This window comes from Rousettus aegyptiacus, unplaced genomic scaffold (assembly GCF_014176215.1).
Source record: "Rousettus aegyptiacus isolate mRouAeg1 unplaced genomic scaffold, mRouAeg1.p scaffold_m13_p_8, whole genome shotgun sequence".
In the NCBI taxonomy this organism is placed as follows: domain Eukaryota; kingdom Metazoa; phylum Chordata; class Mammalia; order Chiroptera; family Pteropodidae; genus Rousettus; species Rousettus aegyptiacus.
In genome coordinates, this window is record NW_023416311.1 from 29,093,750 (window position 1) to 29,111,036 (window position 17,287).

Here is a 17,287-nt window from a genome sequence, read left to right on the forward strand (position 1 = left end):
AGTGAGAATGAGGACGGTGATTTGGGAATCCATCCGGACTCACTCTCTCGGACACAACTACCTTTTATTTATCCCTGCTTCCTATACTTTTCTATACTCCCCATCTCAACCCAGTTGTCTCACTCTCTTCCCACATTTTTCAGCGCAAAGCTGCGAACATGGGGGGTCCCCCATACTTAATATTTGTTGAATGATTGTGTGAACATTCGCTCTGGGGTTATCTAAGCTGAGATTACTGCCTCGGAGATCGCTTGGCCACCCTTCATCCTCAAAAGCTTCCCCAAAACACGGTCCTTTGCACCAAGCGTTGGGGGGAGGGGGCGTCCATTAGAATCTGAAGTCCGAAAGAGGATCATGTGCACTTCCGTGCGGCTCCCGGGGCTACTGGGTGTGCTTCTCTGCTCCCCAGCGTATGCCGGGTTCGGGCCTGCCCCGGGGATCCCCCGCGCCCTGGCCTGGACACCCGCACAGTGGGTGAGTTCCGCGCCCGTTGCCTCTCCTCCTTCTCCAAACTTTCTCCTAACTTCCCGACTTGCTCCACTTGGCGGTCAGCTCCGTTTCCCTAATGAATTATTCAGCAGCGCGCGCTCCAATCAGCGCGCCCCGGCCTCCCGACCGAACCCAGGCTGGGGGGCGGCTACCCCCGCCCCTCGCGCGCCGCTCCCTCTCAGGGCAGGCGCCGCGCAGCCCGGTCCTAGCCCCGCCCAGCCACGGCCTCCGGCCGGGCTCCGAAGTCTCTCTCCCTCCCGCTCTGTCCCGGCTCCGGCTCCCACCCTCCTCGCCCGAGCGGAGCGCACTCGGACCCGAGGCGCGAGCAGCGCCAGTCCAGGGAGGGGGTGGAGACTGCGCGCAGCAGGCCCACCCCCAGCCAGCCGGGGGGAGACCCCGAGGCCCCGAAGGGACCCACGTCTCGCTGTGCTCCCGCCCGACGCGACCCCTGCAAGGACGCCCCCGGTCCTCCCTCCCTCGCGCGCTACTAGGACGCGGGGCCACACCTGGGCACTGCTGCCCGGTGCCGGGCGCGCCCGCATGGGCCCGCGCTGAGGCCCGAACTGAGAGTCCCACGCGGAGAATCGGTGTCTACCCAGTCGGAGTGGTTCAGACGTGGGGGGGCTAGCGCCCCCCAAACTCAGATCGAATTCAACCGGAGCGAGACGGCGCCATGGAGCTCCGGACTCTTCTCTGCTGGGCTTCTCTCGCAGCCGCTTTAGAAGGTGAGTTTCCTTGGTGGTATCCCGCCACTCCTGGTCCCCAGAATTGGGCCTCGGAGTGGATGGGCCGACCTCCCTCTACCTTTCCAGCGGCACCCCAACCCAGAACTTATCGAACCAATAGTGTTAGGCCGGGTGGGGGGCGGGGAGGAGGCGGCCCAGCAGGGACTGGAGTTTTCTTTTGTTTGGGAGAGAGATGGAGTCGGGCTCCGTCCCGGGACGTTCCCGTGCCCCAGCTCCCCAAACTCTCACTCCTGACTCCAGACATCCTTGGCATCCTCTCCTTTTCTCCCTACTCCAATCTTCAAAACTCTTCTGTCCTTCCACCTCCACCAAACAGAAAAGAGGAAACTTTCTGGAGGAAAAACTACAGACAAGGCAGAACTTTGTGCTAGGCCATAAACTGCCCCCACCGCTCATTCCTTAGTATTCACACCTTTATCTTGCAATTCCACACACCTCTGTTAGGATGGCCACCTTGTGTCACTCAAATTTCAAATCCCCAGATCTCTTCCAAAGTCCCTGCCCCTGCTACAGCGAAGCCCTCTTCCTGATTTCCCCAGGCTGCACCCCAGCCCTTTAAATGCTCTTTAGACCCCAGCCCTGCCCAAATCCTAGACAAACTGGCTTTCTTCCGACCCTACAGGTCAGCAGAAACTGACCTGTGCAGGCCCTGTGTCACCCTAACTCAGCCTAACACCACCTCCTAGTCTCTAAATTTCTAATATTTCTATAACCCCCCTGAAATGTTCCTTCATCCATTAGTCTCACCCCTCTCCTTACCCCCTAGAGGGGGAACCAGGGGCCCTATAAACCCTCCTCCTAACAGCCCTAATCTCCTTTCAGTGAGCTGCCTCCTTCCCCCTCTTCACTACCTGAAATCAAAGGGGTCTCTGGGGAGGAGGCTTTGGGGGGCTGCTGAGGAAGAGGAATCAAAGGCAGTTAGAACCCCTCTCCCCCAGGCTGGGCAGTGCCGCTCTGTGCTGGGGATCAAAGGCTGGGTGTGAGGAGAGGGGAGACTGGCCTAGTTCTGAGAAAAAAGGAGAAAGAACTGTAGGAGTGAGAAAGGAAAACAGAGCAGAGAGAAAACCCACTAGGACCAAGTGGCGTGAGAGGGAAAGAAATATGCAAAAATGAAGAAGGGATCACTACTAATTCCAGTTAACAAAGTGCTTTCCAAGCCTTAGGCCCTTGCTGAGGGCTTTGGTTTCCACAGCCCTGGGAGTGGGAGGCATTGTCCCATTTTACAGATGAGGAGCCTGAGGCTTGGAAGGATTAAATAATTTATCTAAGGTCATGTGCCCCAGTGAAGGTGAAAGGTAAGAGACAAAAGGGAGGAGAGAGATGGTCAGAAAGAGAAATGAAGGTGGGCAGAGCTGGGGAGAGAGAAGTGAGAGGCAAGGGAGCTGACAGATCAAAGGGAGCTAGAGGAGGAGAGACCTAGATAGGGTGAGAGAAAGTGAGCGGCTCAGCCTAAGGGCTGCCCTGAAACAGAGACAGTGTGTAAATTGGAGACAGGAAAACACTATCCAGGCTGGAACAATGAAGGGTGGAGACGGCAGCCTCTATCCACCCCCTTCCCAGAACCCGGGCATCCTGTCCCCAGCATGCTGGGCTGTCTCTTGCCACCCATGGGGGCTAGGGCCTCACCTGGGGCAGGCCAGTCCCTCCCGCCTCACTCCTTTGCCTCTGTAGACATCACTTGTTCCCAGGGAGGACGCTGCCCCACCCACTTGTCTTTCCTTCTCTTCTGCAGCCCCCACGGGAAAGGGGGAGCCTAGTCCCAGGTATGCTGCTGGCTCACTTAAGGGCCCCCACTCTGTTCCTCCCAGGGCAGGCCTTTAGGCCCACCACCTTGCCTTGGCCTCCAAGGGGATTCTCCTACCCTCCACCCTCCACCCTCCACCCTCCACCCTCCACGGCCTGGGCCTTTGCAGTTTCCCCTAATCCCCCACTTCCGCCTGAGCCTTGCCCTTCCCCTGAGGTCCCTCCCCTAGGACAAGCAGAGCCAGGTGTGTTCACCCCCCCATACACACACACACACACACACACACACACACACACACACACACCCTTAAAGTCTCCTCCCCTTTTCCTTCCCGTAACCAAATCCAGATGTTAGGGCTCTGCTCTCAGGGGCCAGGGCGGGAAGGAACCCAAGTGTCCAGGCCTCCAGCATTTACTCCTCTGACAGCAGTGAGCCGGGGAGGGGTGGGTAGCTGAGGGGGAGGATCAGAACTGGGCCTCAGGAGCTGAGCACCATGTTCCAGGATCTGAAGGACCTGAACTGTTGTGTCCCAAAAGGGACGTGGGGATTTGGAAGAGGAGTAGAGTTGTGGGGAGGGAGGCAACAACTTTGAGATTGGAGAAGTGGAGTCTGAGCCAGGCCCTGTAGAGAGGACTGTCTTCATGCCATCAGCCCTTTACTCACCACAGGGTCAGGGTTCTAGTTTAATCCTTTCTAAGCTGTTTGCCTGGCTCCCCCTCTCCTCCAGGGCACATTGATTCACGGAGGCCTTCATCTGGGAGTCCTGAGAGGGCAGCCCAAGCCTGCCAGCTGTTAGGGGTGGGGTTGGCATTCAGAAAAAGAGGCGAGAAATGGTGGGAGCTGAGGTCAGGGTTCGCTCCCCTTCTCCTCCTCTTTTCTTTGTCTGCTTAACTCCAATTTAGAGCTAAGAGGACTTCCCTGTCTCTGTTCCTAGGGATCTGGTCTTCCTGATGTCTCCCCCAAGCATTGATTTACTCTGTGTCTGTCTGTCTGTCTTAGAGACCCTACTAAACACAAAATTGGAAACCGCTGATCTGAAGTGGGTGACATTCCCTCAGGTGGAGGGGCAGGTAAGAGCTGGGCCCAGGAGCTGGGGTTCAGGAGGGAAACTGAGGGAGAAGGGACGAGGGGCACCAGTGCTCACCTGCTTAACTGCCCCTTAGATCACAGCAGTGGGAACAAGTGTGCTCTGAGCTCTTTCTCTCAGAAGTCTCCTTCCTTCGTCCTTCCCGTTTTATGACAAATACCCTCCCACTGACCTTCAACCCCTTCAGCAGCCCCCACACTGATCCCCTTCTCCCCACAGTGGGAGGAGCTGAGTGGCCTGGATGAGGAGCAGCACAGCGTTCGGACTTATGAGGTGTGTGACATGCAGCGGGCCCCAGGCCTGGCCCACTGGCTGCGTACGGGCTGGGTCCCACGCCGAGGCGCTGTCCACGTATACGCCACATTGCGCTTCACCATGCTGGAGTGCCTGTCCCTGCCCCGGGCCGGGCGCTCCTGCAAGGAGACCTTTACGGTCTTCTACTTCGAGAGCGATGCTGACACGGCCACAGCCCTCACACCAGCCTGGATGGAGAACCCGTACATCAAGGTACCCAGGCGCCAGGGGCTGGGGCAGTCCTGTGGTCTAGAGGCAATGGAGGTGAACCTCCAAGACCCAGGGTACTGAACGCTGAAAGCAGGAGCCTCAGGTCTGAGGAAGGAAGAAGGTGGTCTGCTAGATGGAACAGCAGCATGCAGTTGGGCTGCCCACCTGGCGCCTGCGGGGGGGTCTTCTCCATCACTCTGCTTCACTGTACTTGGGCCACCTTACACTTCCCCTTTTTTCCTACTACCATTCACCCTGGAATCCCTTCTCTCTGCCTCTTCTACCCACATACTGCTTCTCTTCTAAGTTCCAGCTCCAAGGTCTCTTCCAGGATGCCTTTGCTGAGATGTCCCACCTGTGATAACACTCATCATACTTTATAAGTTGTCTGTGTTTCTTTCATTTCTTTTTCCTTAGCACTGAATTCAGGGCCTGGCATAGAGTAGGTGTTGATAAATGTTTGTAGGATGAGTGAATGAACGGAAAGGGAGTGCAGGCCAGAGGCTAGACACATAGTAGGAGCACAGCAAGTATTCACGGACAGTGTCGGAGCTTTCAGGAAAGTGTAGGTAGAGAGAAGGTTCTGGAACAGGAACCCAGGAGGTCAGGGAGAAGGTGAGCTAGGAAGGAGAAGACAGTCCACTGGGTCCTTAGGTAGTGGAGGACAGCGGCAATGAGTCTCTTCTCCAACCTGGCAGGTGGACACAGTGGCTGCTGAGCACCTGACCCGAAAGCGACCTGGGGCTGAGGCAACCGGGAAGGTGAATGTCAAGACTTTGCGTCTGGGCCCACTCACCAAGGCTGGCTTCTACCTGGCTTTCCAGGACCAGGGCACCTGCATGGCCCTGCTGTCCCTGCACCTCTTCTACAAAAAGTGTGCGCAGCTGACCGTGAACCTCACCCGATTCCCGGAGACTGTGCCTCGTGAACTTGTGGTACCTGTGGCAGGGAGCTGCGTGGCTGATGCCGTCCCTGCTCCTGGCCCCAGCCCCAGCCTCTACTGTCGGGAGGATGGACAGTGGGCCGAACAGCCAGTGACTGGCTGCACCTGTACTCCTGGGTTTGAGGCTGCTGAGGGGAATACCAGGTGCCGAGGTGAGGGCTGGCATGTCCCTGATAAACTATTGGCCATCCATGAGGGGAAAGCCCCATACCCTGCTCTTGGATCCACTTCTTAAATTTCTATTTTGAACATTCTTTGCTATTCTGGGCACTCAGTTCCTGGAGCTCTTGCTCCTGTTTCCATCCTTCCTCCCTCCTCCTACCCCCAGCATTTGTTTTGAGCCCTTCCTCACTTCCACACTCATCCTCCTAACTACGTCCACTCTTTTCAGGACATGGGCGACTGCAGGGAGGCAGGACTGTCCTCAGGTGCAGGGGACCTTGTTAGAGGACAAAGGCGTCAGGGTCTTTATTCTTGTCTCTTCCTGGGTATTTTCACATTATGATAGATGATGTAAGGATGTCAAATGTTGTCTTTGTTCCTCACCATGTCAGTATTATGGTGACTGTTAGATCACCTGCTATATCTTGCTAATAAAGAAATGCATGCGTTTCTATGTCACAAATTTTTCTTCACATTTTAATCATTGTATTTTAATTTGGTTTCCTTTGTAACCCTGTATGTTTTGTGGTGTCCATTTTAAGTCATTCTGGGCAGGGATCTGTGGGGCAGTGAGGTCACGGTTAATTCCCTAATCTGGAGGTTTCTGAGCTCCTGCCCTGTTTTCCCCCTGTGCACTTCATGCAACCTTAAGAGCAGTTGCATGTTTTTAATAAACGTTTTGGTGAATGCCTTCTCTTTCTCAGCCTGTGCGCAGGGCACCTTCAAGCCCTCGTCTGGGGAGGGACCCTGCCAGCCGTGCCCAGCCAACAGTCACTCTAACACCATTGGCTCGCCTGTCTGCCAGTGCCGCGTCGGCTATTTCCGGGCCCGCACAGACCCCCGGAGTGCACCCTGCACAAGTAAGTGACCAGTGACCCCTCGGGTGGATCCTCACCTTAGCCCCCATCCTCCCAGGCCTTCCTTCTCTTGACCCTGGCCTGCTGGTGCCCAGCCAAATCATTGTGGCTGCTTATCTGTCCCACTGCCCACTCCTCGAATCTGCTTAGCCTCTGTCTTACTCCCTGGTCTCCCTCAGCCCCTCCATCAGCTCCGAGAAGCGTAGTTCCCCGCCTGAACGGCTCCTCCCTACGCCTGGAGTGGAGTGCCCCGCTTGAGTCAGGTGGCCGGGAGGACCTCACCTACGCACTTCGCTGCCGGGAGTGCCGTCCTGGGGGTTCCTGCACACCCTGTGAAGGAGACCTGACTTTCGACCCTGGCCCCCGGGACCTGGTGGAGTCCTGGGTGGCAGTTCGTGGGCTTCGTCCTGACTTCACCTATACCTTCGAGGTCACTGCCTTGAATGGGGTATCCTCCTTAGCCAGCGGGCCAGTCCCATTTGAGGCTGTGAATGTCACCACTGACCGCGAGGGTGAGACTGAGGGCTGGGGACAGCCTGTGGTTGGATGGGAGAGATGTTGGTGGAAGGTCAGTGAGGCCTAAAGGAAAAAAAGGCAGAGGCTGTGGAGTGGGGTCCCTAGGAGGTATGGAGGGTCAGGCTTTGGTGGAAAGAGGCAGAAAGATAGTTAAAAAGATTCAAAAGTGGTCTGGAGAGTTGAAGATGGGGCAGAGAGAGCCTGGAGGAATTCTTGAAACAGCTGGAAGACCGAGACAAGTGTAGCCAACAGAAGAACGGGGAAAGGCAGGAGACAGACCTGCCATGTGGCAGAACCCCAACGTATCCCGTCTCTCTCAGTGCCTCCCCCAGTGTCCGACATCCGGGTGACACGCTCATCACCCAGCAGCTTGAGCCTGGCTTGGGCAGTTCCCAGAGCACACAGTGGAGCAGTGCTGGACTATGAGGTCAAGTACCACGAGAAGGTGAGACCAGGCCCTGTCCCGAGGGTGGGGATGGGCAGTGGGACGTGCCCTGACCGCAGGACACCTGAATTGCAGGCACTTGAATTTCAGCTCTGTTACATAACTAGCTGAGTGACCTTCAACCAGCCCTTTGGCATCTCTGAGCTCAATATCCCCATCCGTAAAATAGAGCTAACCCCACAGAATTGCTGCAGGGATTAAATGAGAAAATGAATGCGAAACGCTTGGTCCAGTGCATGTAAGCAAGCACAAGTCCTCCCCTGCTATGGGGGCGGGGCAGGGAGAGGTGGGAAGAACTTAAGAAATTGGGAACCCGAACTTAGGTCCAGCCCCTCCTGCTCCTGGACAGGGTGCAGAAGGTCCCAGTAGTGTGCGGTTCCTGAAGACGTCGGAAAACCGGGCAGAGCTACGGGGGCTGAAGCGAGGAGCCAGCTACCTAGTCCAGGTGCGGGCGCGCTCTGAAGCTGGCTATGGACCCTTCGGCCAGGAGCACCATAGCCAGACTCAGCTAGATGGTGAGCCTGGGGAGCAGGGTGTGGGCGGGGGTGCTGCCCCAGAAGGATGGACCCTCAAAGCCACACCCCCGTGTTCCCCTTTCACTTTCAAGGTACTTTGGCCTAGTGAGGAGAGCATAGAAACCCAAACCAACAGCTGGGCGTGAAGACCCGCTCAGCAGCCTTTCAGCTAGCTGTGACCTTTAGCAAAGACGTGACCCCTGAGCCCCAGCTTCTTTATCCAAAAAAAAAAAAAAAAAGGAAATATGAGGCATCTCTCATGGGGTTCCAAGGATTAAATGAGGTGACACCTGTTAGTTGTAATATGCTGGCCCAGTGGTTTTCTAAACTTTAAAACTTTTTTAAAGTTTTGAGATATGATTTATATACCATGTAGTTCACCCATTTAAAGTGTACATTTTATTGGCTTTTAGTATAGTCACAGAGTCATACAACCATCACCACAGTTAATTCTAGAACATTTCATCACCCCCAAAAGAGACCCTATACCCCTTCTATCACCCTCCGGCCCCTGGCAGAAATGAATCTACTTTATGAATTTGCCTATTCCAGACATTTCATACAAATGGAATCATACAATGGGTCTTTTGTGACTGGCTTCTTTCACTTGATCTAATGTTTTCAATGTTCATTCAGTTTTAGCATGTAGCATGTATTCATTTCTTTTATAGCTGAAAAATGTTTTATCGTATGGCCATAGCATGTTTTATTTATCCACCACTGAACATTGGAGTTGTTTCCACTTTAGGGCTGTAAACCCTTTCATTTTTATTTAGCCTTTGGAAATTTTCATTCAAATGGGACTTTCTGTGGTCAGCAGTATTTATAACAGAACAAGATTCAATCCTCTCTAGCAGTAATAAGGATGGGAAACTTTCTTCCTTTCCCTGGGGGGCTCTGGAGGGACCCACTGGCCTGTAGAAAGCAGTTTGAAAAAACTGTGCTTCCCCAAAACCTGCCTCTCCTTCGTCCTACTTCGCCTGCCACACTGTTCTCAGGGGAACCACAGCTCACATTCAAGGGTCATCATCAGGATGTTTTTTCTACCCCAGAGAGTGAGAGCTGGCGGGAGCAGCTGGCTCTGATTGCAGGCACTACGGTTGTGGGCGTGGTGCTGGTCCTGGTGGTCATCCTCATCGGTGTTCTCTGCCTCAGGTGAGGGCTCGGTGAAACCCCTTTAGATGCCCACCTGCCCTCTTGCCCTCCAGGGCAAGCCTCCCTTGATGCCCTAGAAGCCCATTTCCACTTGGAATCTTCTCTGGTCCCTGCTTCTCTTTTCCATCCTGTCCCTTTGGGGACATATAAGTGACTCAGTTTACCTTTTCTTCTCCATTATCTATAGGAAGCAGAGCGGTGGAAGAGAAGCTGAATATTCAGACAAACATGGACAGTATCTCATCGGGCATGGTGGGTAGGCATATCTTGAAGGAAACAGGGCAGGAGCAAGGCTGTGAGCCGAGAATTAAGGGCTTCTGAGTGCAGGGCAAGTTACTTGGCTAACGGGCCCTGCATGATTCCTCAGGTACTAAGGTCTACATTGACCCTTTCACTTATGAAGACCCTAATGAGGCTGTGAGGGAATTCGCAAAAGAGATTGATGTCTCTTATGTCAAGATTGAAGAGGTGATTGGCGCAGGTGAGAAGAAAGGTGCCTGGTTACCCCAGAGGATGGGAAAGGGAGGGAAGGCAGGGCCAGATCAAGCCAAGGAGAGCTGACCCTTGGCATCCTTTCTAAAGGCGAGTTTGGGGAGGTGTGCCGGGGGCGACTCAAGGCTCCAGGGAAGAAAGAGAGCTGCGTAGCCATCAAGACCCTGAAGGGTGGCTACACGGAGCGGCAACGGCGGGAGTTCCTGAGTGAGGCCTCCATCATGGGCCAGTTTGAGCACCCCAACATCATCCGTTTAGAGGGCGTGGTCACCAACAGTGTGCCTGTCATGATCCTCACTGAGTTCATGGAGAATGGTGCCCTGGACTCCTTCTTGCGGGTGAGCCCCCCTCCCTCCAGCCTCCTGTGTCCTCTCATGCACCCCCAGTGCAGTCTTAGAACCCAGGACAGATGGTGCATCCCACATCATTTGCCCCCTGTCCTTCATTCTCCCTTCAGGAAAGGTTGAGTCCTTGGGACTGCCTCTTCCTTAGGCCATAGGTGAAACTGGCTTGTCTGTGAGGCAGCCGACCCTAGTATATAAGGAGTCATCATTTGTCGTTTTGACAAAATTTTCTCAGTGCCTCTTGAGCACCAGCCACTGTCCTACGCCCCAAGAATAAAGCCATGAACATCTCTCCTCTTGGGGAACTGATAGTGTAATAGGGGAGATGGAAAATTAACAAGTAAATGAGCTTTTATAAAAAGTAAACAAGTAGTTTCAGGTGTAAAAAATAAATAGGATCATGGAATAATGGCTAGAGATGATGAGGAATAGCTTATTTTTGTCACTTTAACAGGTTTTAGTGAATTATTATTTTGTTAATTTCACAGTGCATTTTTTTTTAATTCAAAACATTTTCCTACATAACAAAATAATATTGCATTTAATAAAGTTACAACAAACAACTCTGGTATTTCCTAATATCAAGTCAATATCCACATTTCCCCAGTTGTCCCCAAAATATCCCTTACTGCTGATTTATCCAAACCATCATGCAGTTTTATGATCAAGCATTGTCCTGGTGATTATTGTTTTTAAGCCTCTTCTAAATCCAGGACGGTCCCTTGTCATGACCCTGGCATGTTGAAGACCTGGGCTATTTGTTCCCTTGGTTATCTCATCTGTGGACTTATCAGATTCTTTCCTGTGGGGTCATTTAGCTCATTTCTCTGTGTTTTCTATAAAAGAATCTATGTATAATATTTTGATATGTTCAAAAGTAAACCTAGTTGGCCAGCCTATATTGGGGGTGCTGTGAACTTAACACCCCATGGGGAGACACAGGCCACCTGGCTCCCACTGTGAGTGATGCTAAGGTTGACCTGGAATAGTGTGATGATGGCCTGACTCTCCCTGTGGGCACAGGAGTCTGTTCCATTGGTACCAGATTGAGATCTGGTAGCAGGGAGGGGAAGGGGGGTCTATTTTAGAAGAGATGACATTTGGGTAGATTAGAAAGAGCCAGCCTTGAAAAGATGGTGGAGGAGAAGTGTGTTGAGGGCAGAGAGTAGAGACCAGAGTGGGCAGGAACTCAGCAGGTTCAAGAAGCAGAAAGGCCAGTAAGGCTGAACCCAGGGAGCAGAGGACCCATGGTGGATCCTGATGTAGATGGTGGCCAGGCCTTGTGGCATTTGTCCAGAATTTGAGTTTGATTGGAAGTTCCAGGGGAAGACTTTGGAAGGATTTTAGTAGTAGTGTGAGGTGGTTCAGGAGATTCCTTTGGTGGGTGCTGGGGAGCAAGAACAAAAGGAAACCAATGAGGAGACTTGCAGTCATTCAGGCTGTTAGGGTTGCAGTGAGGTGCAGAGAAATGGTTGGATTTGGGATAGGTTTCGGAAGCAGAGCAAGTAAAACTTGCTTATGGATTATAAGTGGCAGGTGAGGAAGAGAAAGGAAGGAATCATGGAGGCTCTGAGGTCTATACCCCCAGTAGCTGGCAAGAGGTGTTTCCATGAACTGTGATTCGAGGTCTGGGATAAAGTGTAGGCTTGGAAGATGGATTCAGAATTCATATTTTGGACTCTGTTCCTGGCCCTGCAGAGATGCCAAGGGTTCCCTGCATACTAGCTGAATCTAGAAGATGGGATTAGTTAACCATCCATAACTGGTTGGCTTACCTGGTAAGAGCAAACTATAAGGGTCAAGATTGGGATTTAGACCTTGGTTTTGGTGTTGTGGTCACTGATCATATCCTAATTCTTCACTGTTCTCTCAGTTGGTCCAAGAGGGCTGAGTGGGATTTTGGCTAGATCAGCACAAATGGGTGTCTACCTGTAGACAGTGCAGAAAACACTGTTGTCATAACTCTGTTACTGCTAAATAAAAAGAATATATTAAATTAAAAGCATTTGTTAAGTATTTCCTGGATGTAAAGCACCACATTAGGTTAAATGGAAAAAATTTTTTCAGTCTCTTCTTATAATTAAGAAGAGACTGAACCACCTCACACTACTTAATTAAGAGAGAATGAATGCGTATATTTGAAATAGGAACCACTTATAAGTATTGCATCATGTCATGATAGTGTAGTAAGAGCTCAGAGAACTCGGGGTAAGATAAAGGAGGAGAGTTTACCTGGAATGTCTGTAGACTTGCTTTACAGGTGAATGTGAGATGCATCGGAAAATGCCAAATACAGTTTGAAATGTGGAAGGATAGGGGAATGGAAGGTGAGCTGTCCTAACTACGTCCCTCTCCCTTTTCTGGTCTCCAGCTGAATGATGGACAGTTCACTGTCATCCAGCTGGTGGGCATGTTACGGGGCATTGCCTCAGGCATGCGGTACCTTGCTGAAATGAGCTACGTCCACCGAGACCTGGCTGCCCGCAACATCCTGGTCAATAGCAACCTTGTCTGCAAGGTTTCTGACTTCGGCCTTTCCCGATTCCTGGAGGAGAACTCTTCTGACCCTACCTACACAAGCTCTCTGGTGAGGCTGGGGAACTGACATAGGAACTAGGTTCTTAAGGCCAGGTGGAGAGGAAAGGTTGGAAAGGTGAGAGGCTGGGAGGTTGACAGCTCTGATCCAGGGACAGGATGTAGGAGCAGAGCACGGTATCGAGGAAAAGAATAGAGTTGGGGAGCTGAGTGCTTAGGCCCCAGAAAGAAAGGAGGCCTGAGTTAGGGGGAAAAGATAAGGCTAGGAGCAGAGTTCCTGGGTCCTGTGAGATCCTCAGTTCATCTTTGCTTTCCTCATCTGTAGGGAGGAAAGATTCCAATCCGATGGACAGCCCCTGAGGCCATTGCTTTCAGGAAATTCACATCTGCCAGTGATGCCTGGAGCTATGGAATTGTGATGTGGGAGGTCATGTCATTTGGAGAACGACCATACTGGGATATGAGCAATCAGGATGTAAGTGTCCCACAGCCCTACCAAGCTTTCTTGGACTGGCCTCACCTGGGATGTGGGGTAAGGGTAGGGTTCCATGAGAGCTCATCACTGTTTGAGATGATGAGGGTGGCACAGAGTTGATCTTTGTACCCAAGAGTTTGATACAACATGTCTAGTCACAGAAGGACACAGGGATAGAGGGCAGGATTGGGAGGTTACACATCTGGATCATAGCCCAGGAGCTGCTGGGGCATTGAGCTGCAGCCATCCTCAGCCCCGCCTAGGAAGACCTCCATATTTGCCACAGTGGGGGGCTACAGCACACATCCTGGCTTTGCAAAATTTTCATTTCTTTGGGGCCCTTTGGCATCCTCATTCTCCCTGGACATCCTCATCCATTGCTTCTGTCGTTCCAGGTGATCAATGCTATTGAACAGGACTACCGGTTACCCCCTCCCCCAGACTGCCCCACCTCTCTGCATCAGCTCATGCTGGACTGTTGGCAGAAGGACAGGAATGCACGGCCCCGCTTCCCCCAGGTGGTTAGCGCCCTCGACAAGATGATCCGGAACCCTGCCAGCCTCAAAATCGTAGCCAGGGAAAATGGCGGGTGAGGACCCCTGAGACTGGGCCCTCCTTCCTGCACTTGGTCACCCCCCTGAACCTACCTTCCCCCAAAAAAGTGTCTGTCCCTTTGGTGTGGGATTGTCCCCATCTGCCTCTCCAAGGCTGGACTCAGTGTCCCCATCCTGACAGCCCTGCTACTCGGTACATCTTTCCTATCCTTGCCTCCCAGGGCCTCACACCCACTCCTGGATCAGCGACAGCCTCACTACTCAGCGTTTGGCTCTGTGGGTGAGTGGCTTCGAGCCATCAAGATGGGAAGATACGAAGAAAGTTTTGCAGCTGCTGGGTTTGGCTCCTTCGAGCTGGTCAGCCAGATCTCCGCCGAGTAAGTCGTGGCAAGAGCTGGAGGTGGAGGTTAGAGCCAAGCAGTCATAGCGACACCTGGGGACCAGAATCAGGCCCACGGGTTCAGCAGGGGCCTTTGGGATCAACTCTTGGTGCCAGTCGTTTTCTAGAGCACCTACCCCAAAGCAGTAACAGCTGCTGGGGCCAAGAGCCCAGGGAATCTTCCAGGCCAGCTGTGTCCCCTTCACCCCCTTGCACCATCTCAGCCCTGGTCCATCTCGCTCTCTGCCTGGCAATCTGTATCTATCTTGGTGTATCTATCTGCATTCCAGACCCTGCTCTCACATTAACAGTGTGTCAACTCTGGGTGTTTTTCCACCCATAAAAGGAGATCGAACTAGGTTTTGGAGAACCTTTCCAGCTTTAATGTTAAATGGTTTTATGGTTCCAGTGCTTCCCAAATAGTTCTTCCCTAGTTTACATCTCTCTGGTCTATCTCCTTTCTGCCTTCCCATTTCTCTCTCAAGGACTCTTCTGTCCCAAGATTTGAATAACAAATAGAAGGAATAGAAATCTGGAACCTGAGTATCTGGGAGTGGGCCGGGGTACTCTCCTCCCAAACTTGTTTCAGCCTCACCTTGACACAGGTTCTTGCTCCCCATTTCCTACCTCTTCTTTTTTCCTTATCTCAGTCTCCAGGCCTCAGGATGGAGGGGGAAGGCAGTTTGTTTTTCCCTCTTCCCTCCCCTTCCTCTCCACCCAGCACTTCCTCTCTCAGGCCTTTTCCTTCTGATTTCTCCTTCTTTAAAGCAATCTGCGCAGCCCCTTCCCCCAACCGCATTTTGTGGGGCTATCTCTTTTGTTCCTTCCCTTCTCTGATCCTCCTTCTTAATCCTTGCTGGAGCATCCATCCAAGCCGCAGCCCCCACCTCCCGCCTCTCGACCCCGCCCCCTGGGCCCCTGCCTGCGGAATACCTAGCCCCACCCCCTACCGCGGCTGCGTAGAAGCTGTGTGTCCTGGCTCCTAAATCCTCCTGAAACTGCCCGGCAACTATGATGTGTGCCCCTCCCCCGCTGGCTTTCGTGATTGGCTGACAGTCCTAGTGACCAGGTTTCTGGAGCTAAACCAGGGGAGTCGCTCTGGGAGCTGTGTGGCATCAACTAGCTCTCCGTTCTTCACCAGGGACCTGCTCCGAATTGGAGTCACTCTGGCGGGACACCAGAAGAAAATCCTGGCCAGTGTACAGCACATGAAGTCCCAGCCCAAACCTGGACCCTCAAGCGGGTCGGGAGCACCAGCCCCCCAGTACTGACCTACACCTCTTCGTCTGGCCCCACAACTCTGCAGCCGCAGGAATTCCCAGGCCAGGGAAATAGTTCCCCTTTTGGAGGCAGAGCCAGGTGGGGATCCAAGAAACTCCCATCCCTGTGCCCCGCTGGATTGCACTTTGAACCCATGGGGGTGGGGAGTTGGCAATTTGGAGAGACAGGATTTGGGAATTATGCCATATGGGAGTATAGAAATAACATGCCCCCCAGGTGGGGAACCCCACACCAAGGGTGTGGGAGCCCATCCCTCAGGATTGGATGTGACCAGAGGGAAAAGCAGCACCCATAATCTGCCAACTTTCCAAGGGCGTTTGGCCCGATCCCCACAGCTTCCCTCTGATCCCCAATTAGGGCCCCCAGGTGCCCCTCCTCATCTTGAGGGGCCACAACCCTGCAGACCCTGCAGACCAAAGAGAAGAGGGTGACAAGCCTGTGAGCTCGGGAGTGGAGTGCCGTGTCGGGAGGCAGGAAAGGGGTGTCATGGCCCAGTGACAAATTCATTGGGCTTGGATGTCCCAACCATGCTGCTGTCTCCACTGAACTCAGTTTTCCCTTGTAAATGCCCCTCCCCCATCTGCTGCCTTCATATTGAAGGTTTTTGAGTTTTATTTTTTGTTTTTGGTCTTATTTTGCCTTTGTTTTTGTTTTTCTACTGTCCTTGTCGTAACTTTTTGTGTTGGGGGGGGGGACCTGTTTCGTTATGGCCTCCTTTGCCCGAGTTGAAACATGGACCCACCCTTGTGTCTGTTTTCAGAACAGTGCCTCGGTCATACCACAGCCCCCAGACATTTCCCTGCCCCATCAAGTACCCCCAAGCTGTGCCTATGAGGGGGTATGTTGTGGGGGGGGGGATCTGCGAGGTGGTGTGGTGTGGAAACCAGAGACAGACAACGGTGCTTGGAGGGGGTTCTTAAATTATATTTAAAACGGTTTTTTATATATATAAATAAAAGAAAAATGGGAGGTGTGGAAGCTCTGAGGCTGATTGGGAGTGGGAGATGGAGTGGGGAGGAGAGGGAGATCTAGAGATGGGGATGTGAGAGGCTGGGTGCTTAGTTCTCAGCCCCAGGGTGTGTTTGAGGTGGTGTGGTTGGGGCAGTGGAAGATGACTCATTGGCAGCTGCTTCTAACAGGCTCCAAATGGCTCTGCCAAGAGCCTGGGGCACCTCCAGGGTGGGGCCGCCCCCTGGCTCCCCTACCCTGGGAAGGGGCTGTGTGAGGCGGAGGAGAGGCCCTGAGCTCATGGCCCTGCCCTAAAGCCCCCTGAAGTTGGGAACATGCCCTGGTGTGGGGATCCAGTCAGATGAAGGAGACAGATGTGCACCAGATGCTGACAGCTGGGGTTGGTTTAAAGGCGAGAGGGGTGTGTCTGCATTAGCTGCGGGGGAGGGGCAGAGAGCTAGGGTGGAGGACGCAGCCCCCTCCCCCACCATGCGCACACAGTACTGGGCTAGGTCTGGGTCCGGAATACAATTCCATCTTTCAAGATGCTGCCCAGGCAGGTTCTCCCAGCCTCTTTGGGAAGGGGAGGGGGAAACTACCTGTTTTCCTCCTACTTCTTCCAAACAGGAAGATGAGGATGGAGTCAACCCACATTGTCTTTCTTGCTATCTTCTGTTTCCTTTGCCCCTAGTCTACCTTCTTTTAGGGACGCCTGCAGGGATAGGCCCAGATGGGGCCAGCTTTGTTTAGTTGGAGCAGCTGCACCTTTTCTGTATCTAAGTTGTCCCCCGTTGTGTTGGGGTTGGTGCAGGACCTTAAAGCAATTTCTGTCCCTCCCAGCCCAGGGAGCCTCAGCCAATAATCCTATCCCCAGTCTTCTACCTCTTCTGGGGTCCTTAATGCTCAGGAATCTTCTGTTCCCTTCTCCGTTGATGACATTGCCCGTATTTTGTACCTCCAAGATGCAGGGAAGGAAAGACACTTGGCAAGGATGGAGGGGGTGTGGGTCCAGAGGGAGGGAGGTCTATTCAGAGGACGCAGGCCCAGGCCACCCCCTTCCTCTGCCAGCCAGACATAGGGCTAGAGGGGGAACAGAGGTCAAGGGATCAGTACAAA

The 17,287-nt window shown here is 53.0% G+C and overlaps 1 protein-coding gene across 1 annotated transcript; it reads left to right on the forward strand.

The window, feature by feature from the left end:
• The first annotated feature begins 686 nt into the window (after window positions 1-686).
• On the forward strand, window positions 687-16,192 carry EPHB4 (EPH receptor B4). Its single transcript, XM_016124824.2, has 17 exons — window positions 687-1,214; window positions 3,979-4,049; window positions 4,286-4,573; window positions 5,269-5,665; window positions 6,380-6,535; window positions 6,712-7,044; window positions 7,369-7,493; window positions 7,843-8,008; window positions 9,061-9,163; window positions 9,351-9,415; window positions 9,531-9,644; window positions 9,746-9,993; window positions 12,371-12,586; window positions 12,860-13,009; window positions 13,405-13,598; window positions 13,785-13,940; window positions 15,084-16,192. Exons 1-17 carry the CDS (start codon window positions 1,163-1,165, stop codon window positions 15,211-15,213), a joined length of 2,964 nt encoding a protein of 987 aa, XP_015980310.2. The 5' UTR covers window positions 687-1,162; the 3' UTR covers window positions 15,214-16,192.
• The last annotated feature ends 1,095 nt before the right edge of the window (window positions 16,193-17,287 follow it).

Bases quoted from the DNA above. Each gene is read 5' to 3' on its own strand.
- EPHB4 (XM_016124824.2), top strand. From the start codon at position 1,163: ATGGAGCTCCGGACTCTTCTCTGCTGGGCTTCTCTCGCAGCCGCTTTA. The intron at 4,574-5,268 runs GTACCCAGGCGC...CCAACCTGGCAG, and splicing joins TGGAGAACCCGTACATCAAG to GTGGACACAGTGGCTGCTGA. The intron at 6,536-6,711 runs GTAAGTGACCAG...GGTCTCCCTCAG, and splicing joins CCGGAGTGCACCCTGCACAA to CCCCTCCATCAGCTCCGAGA.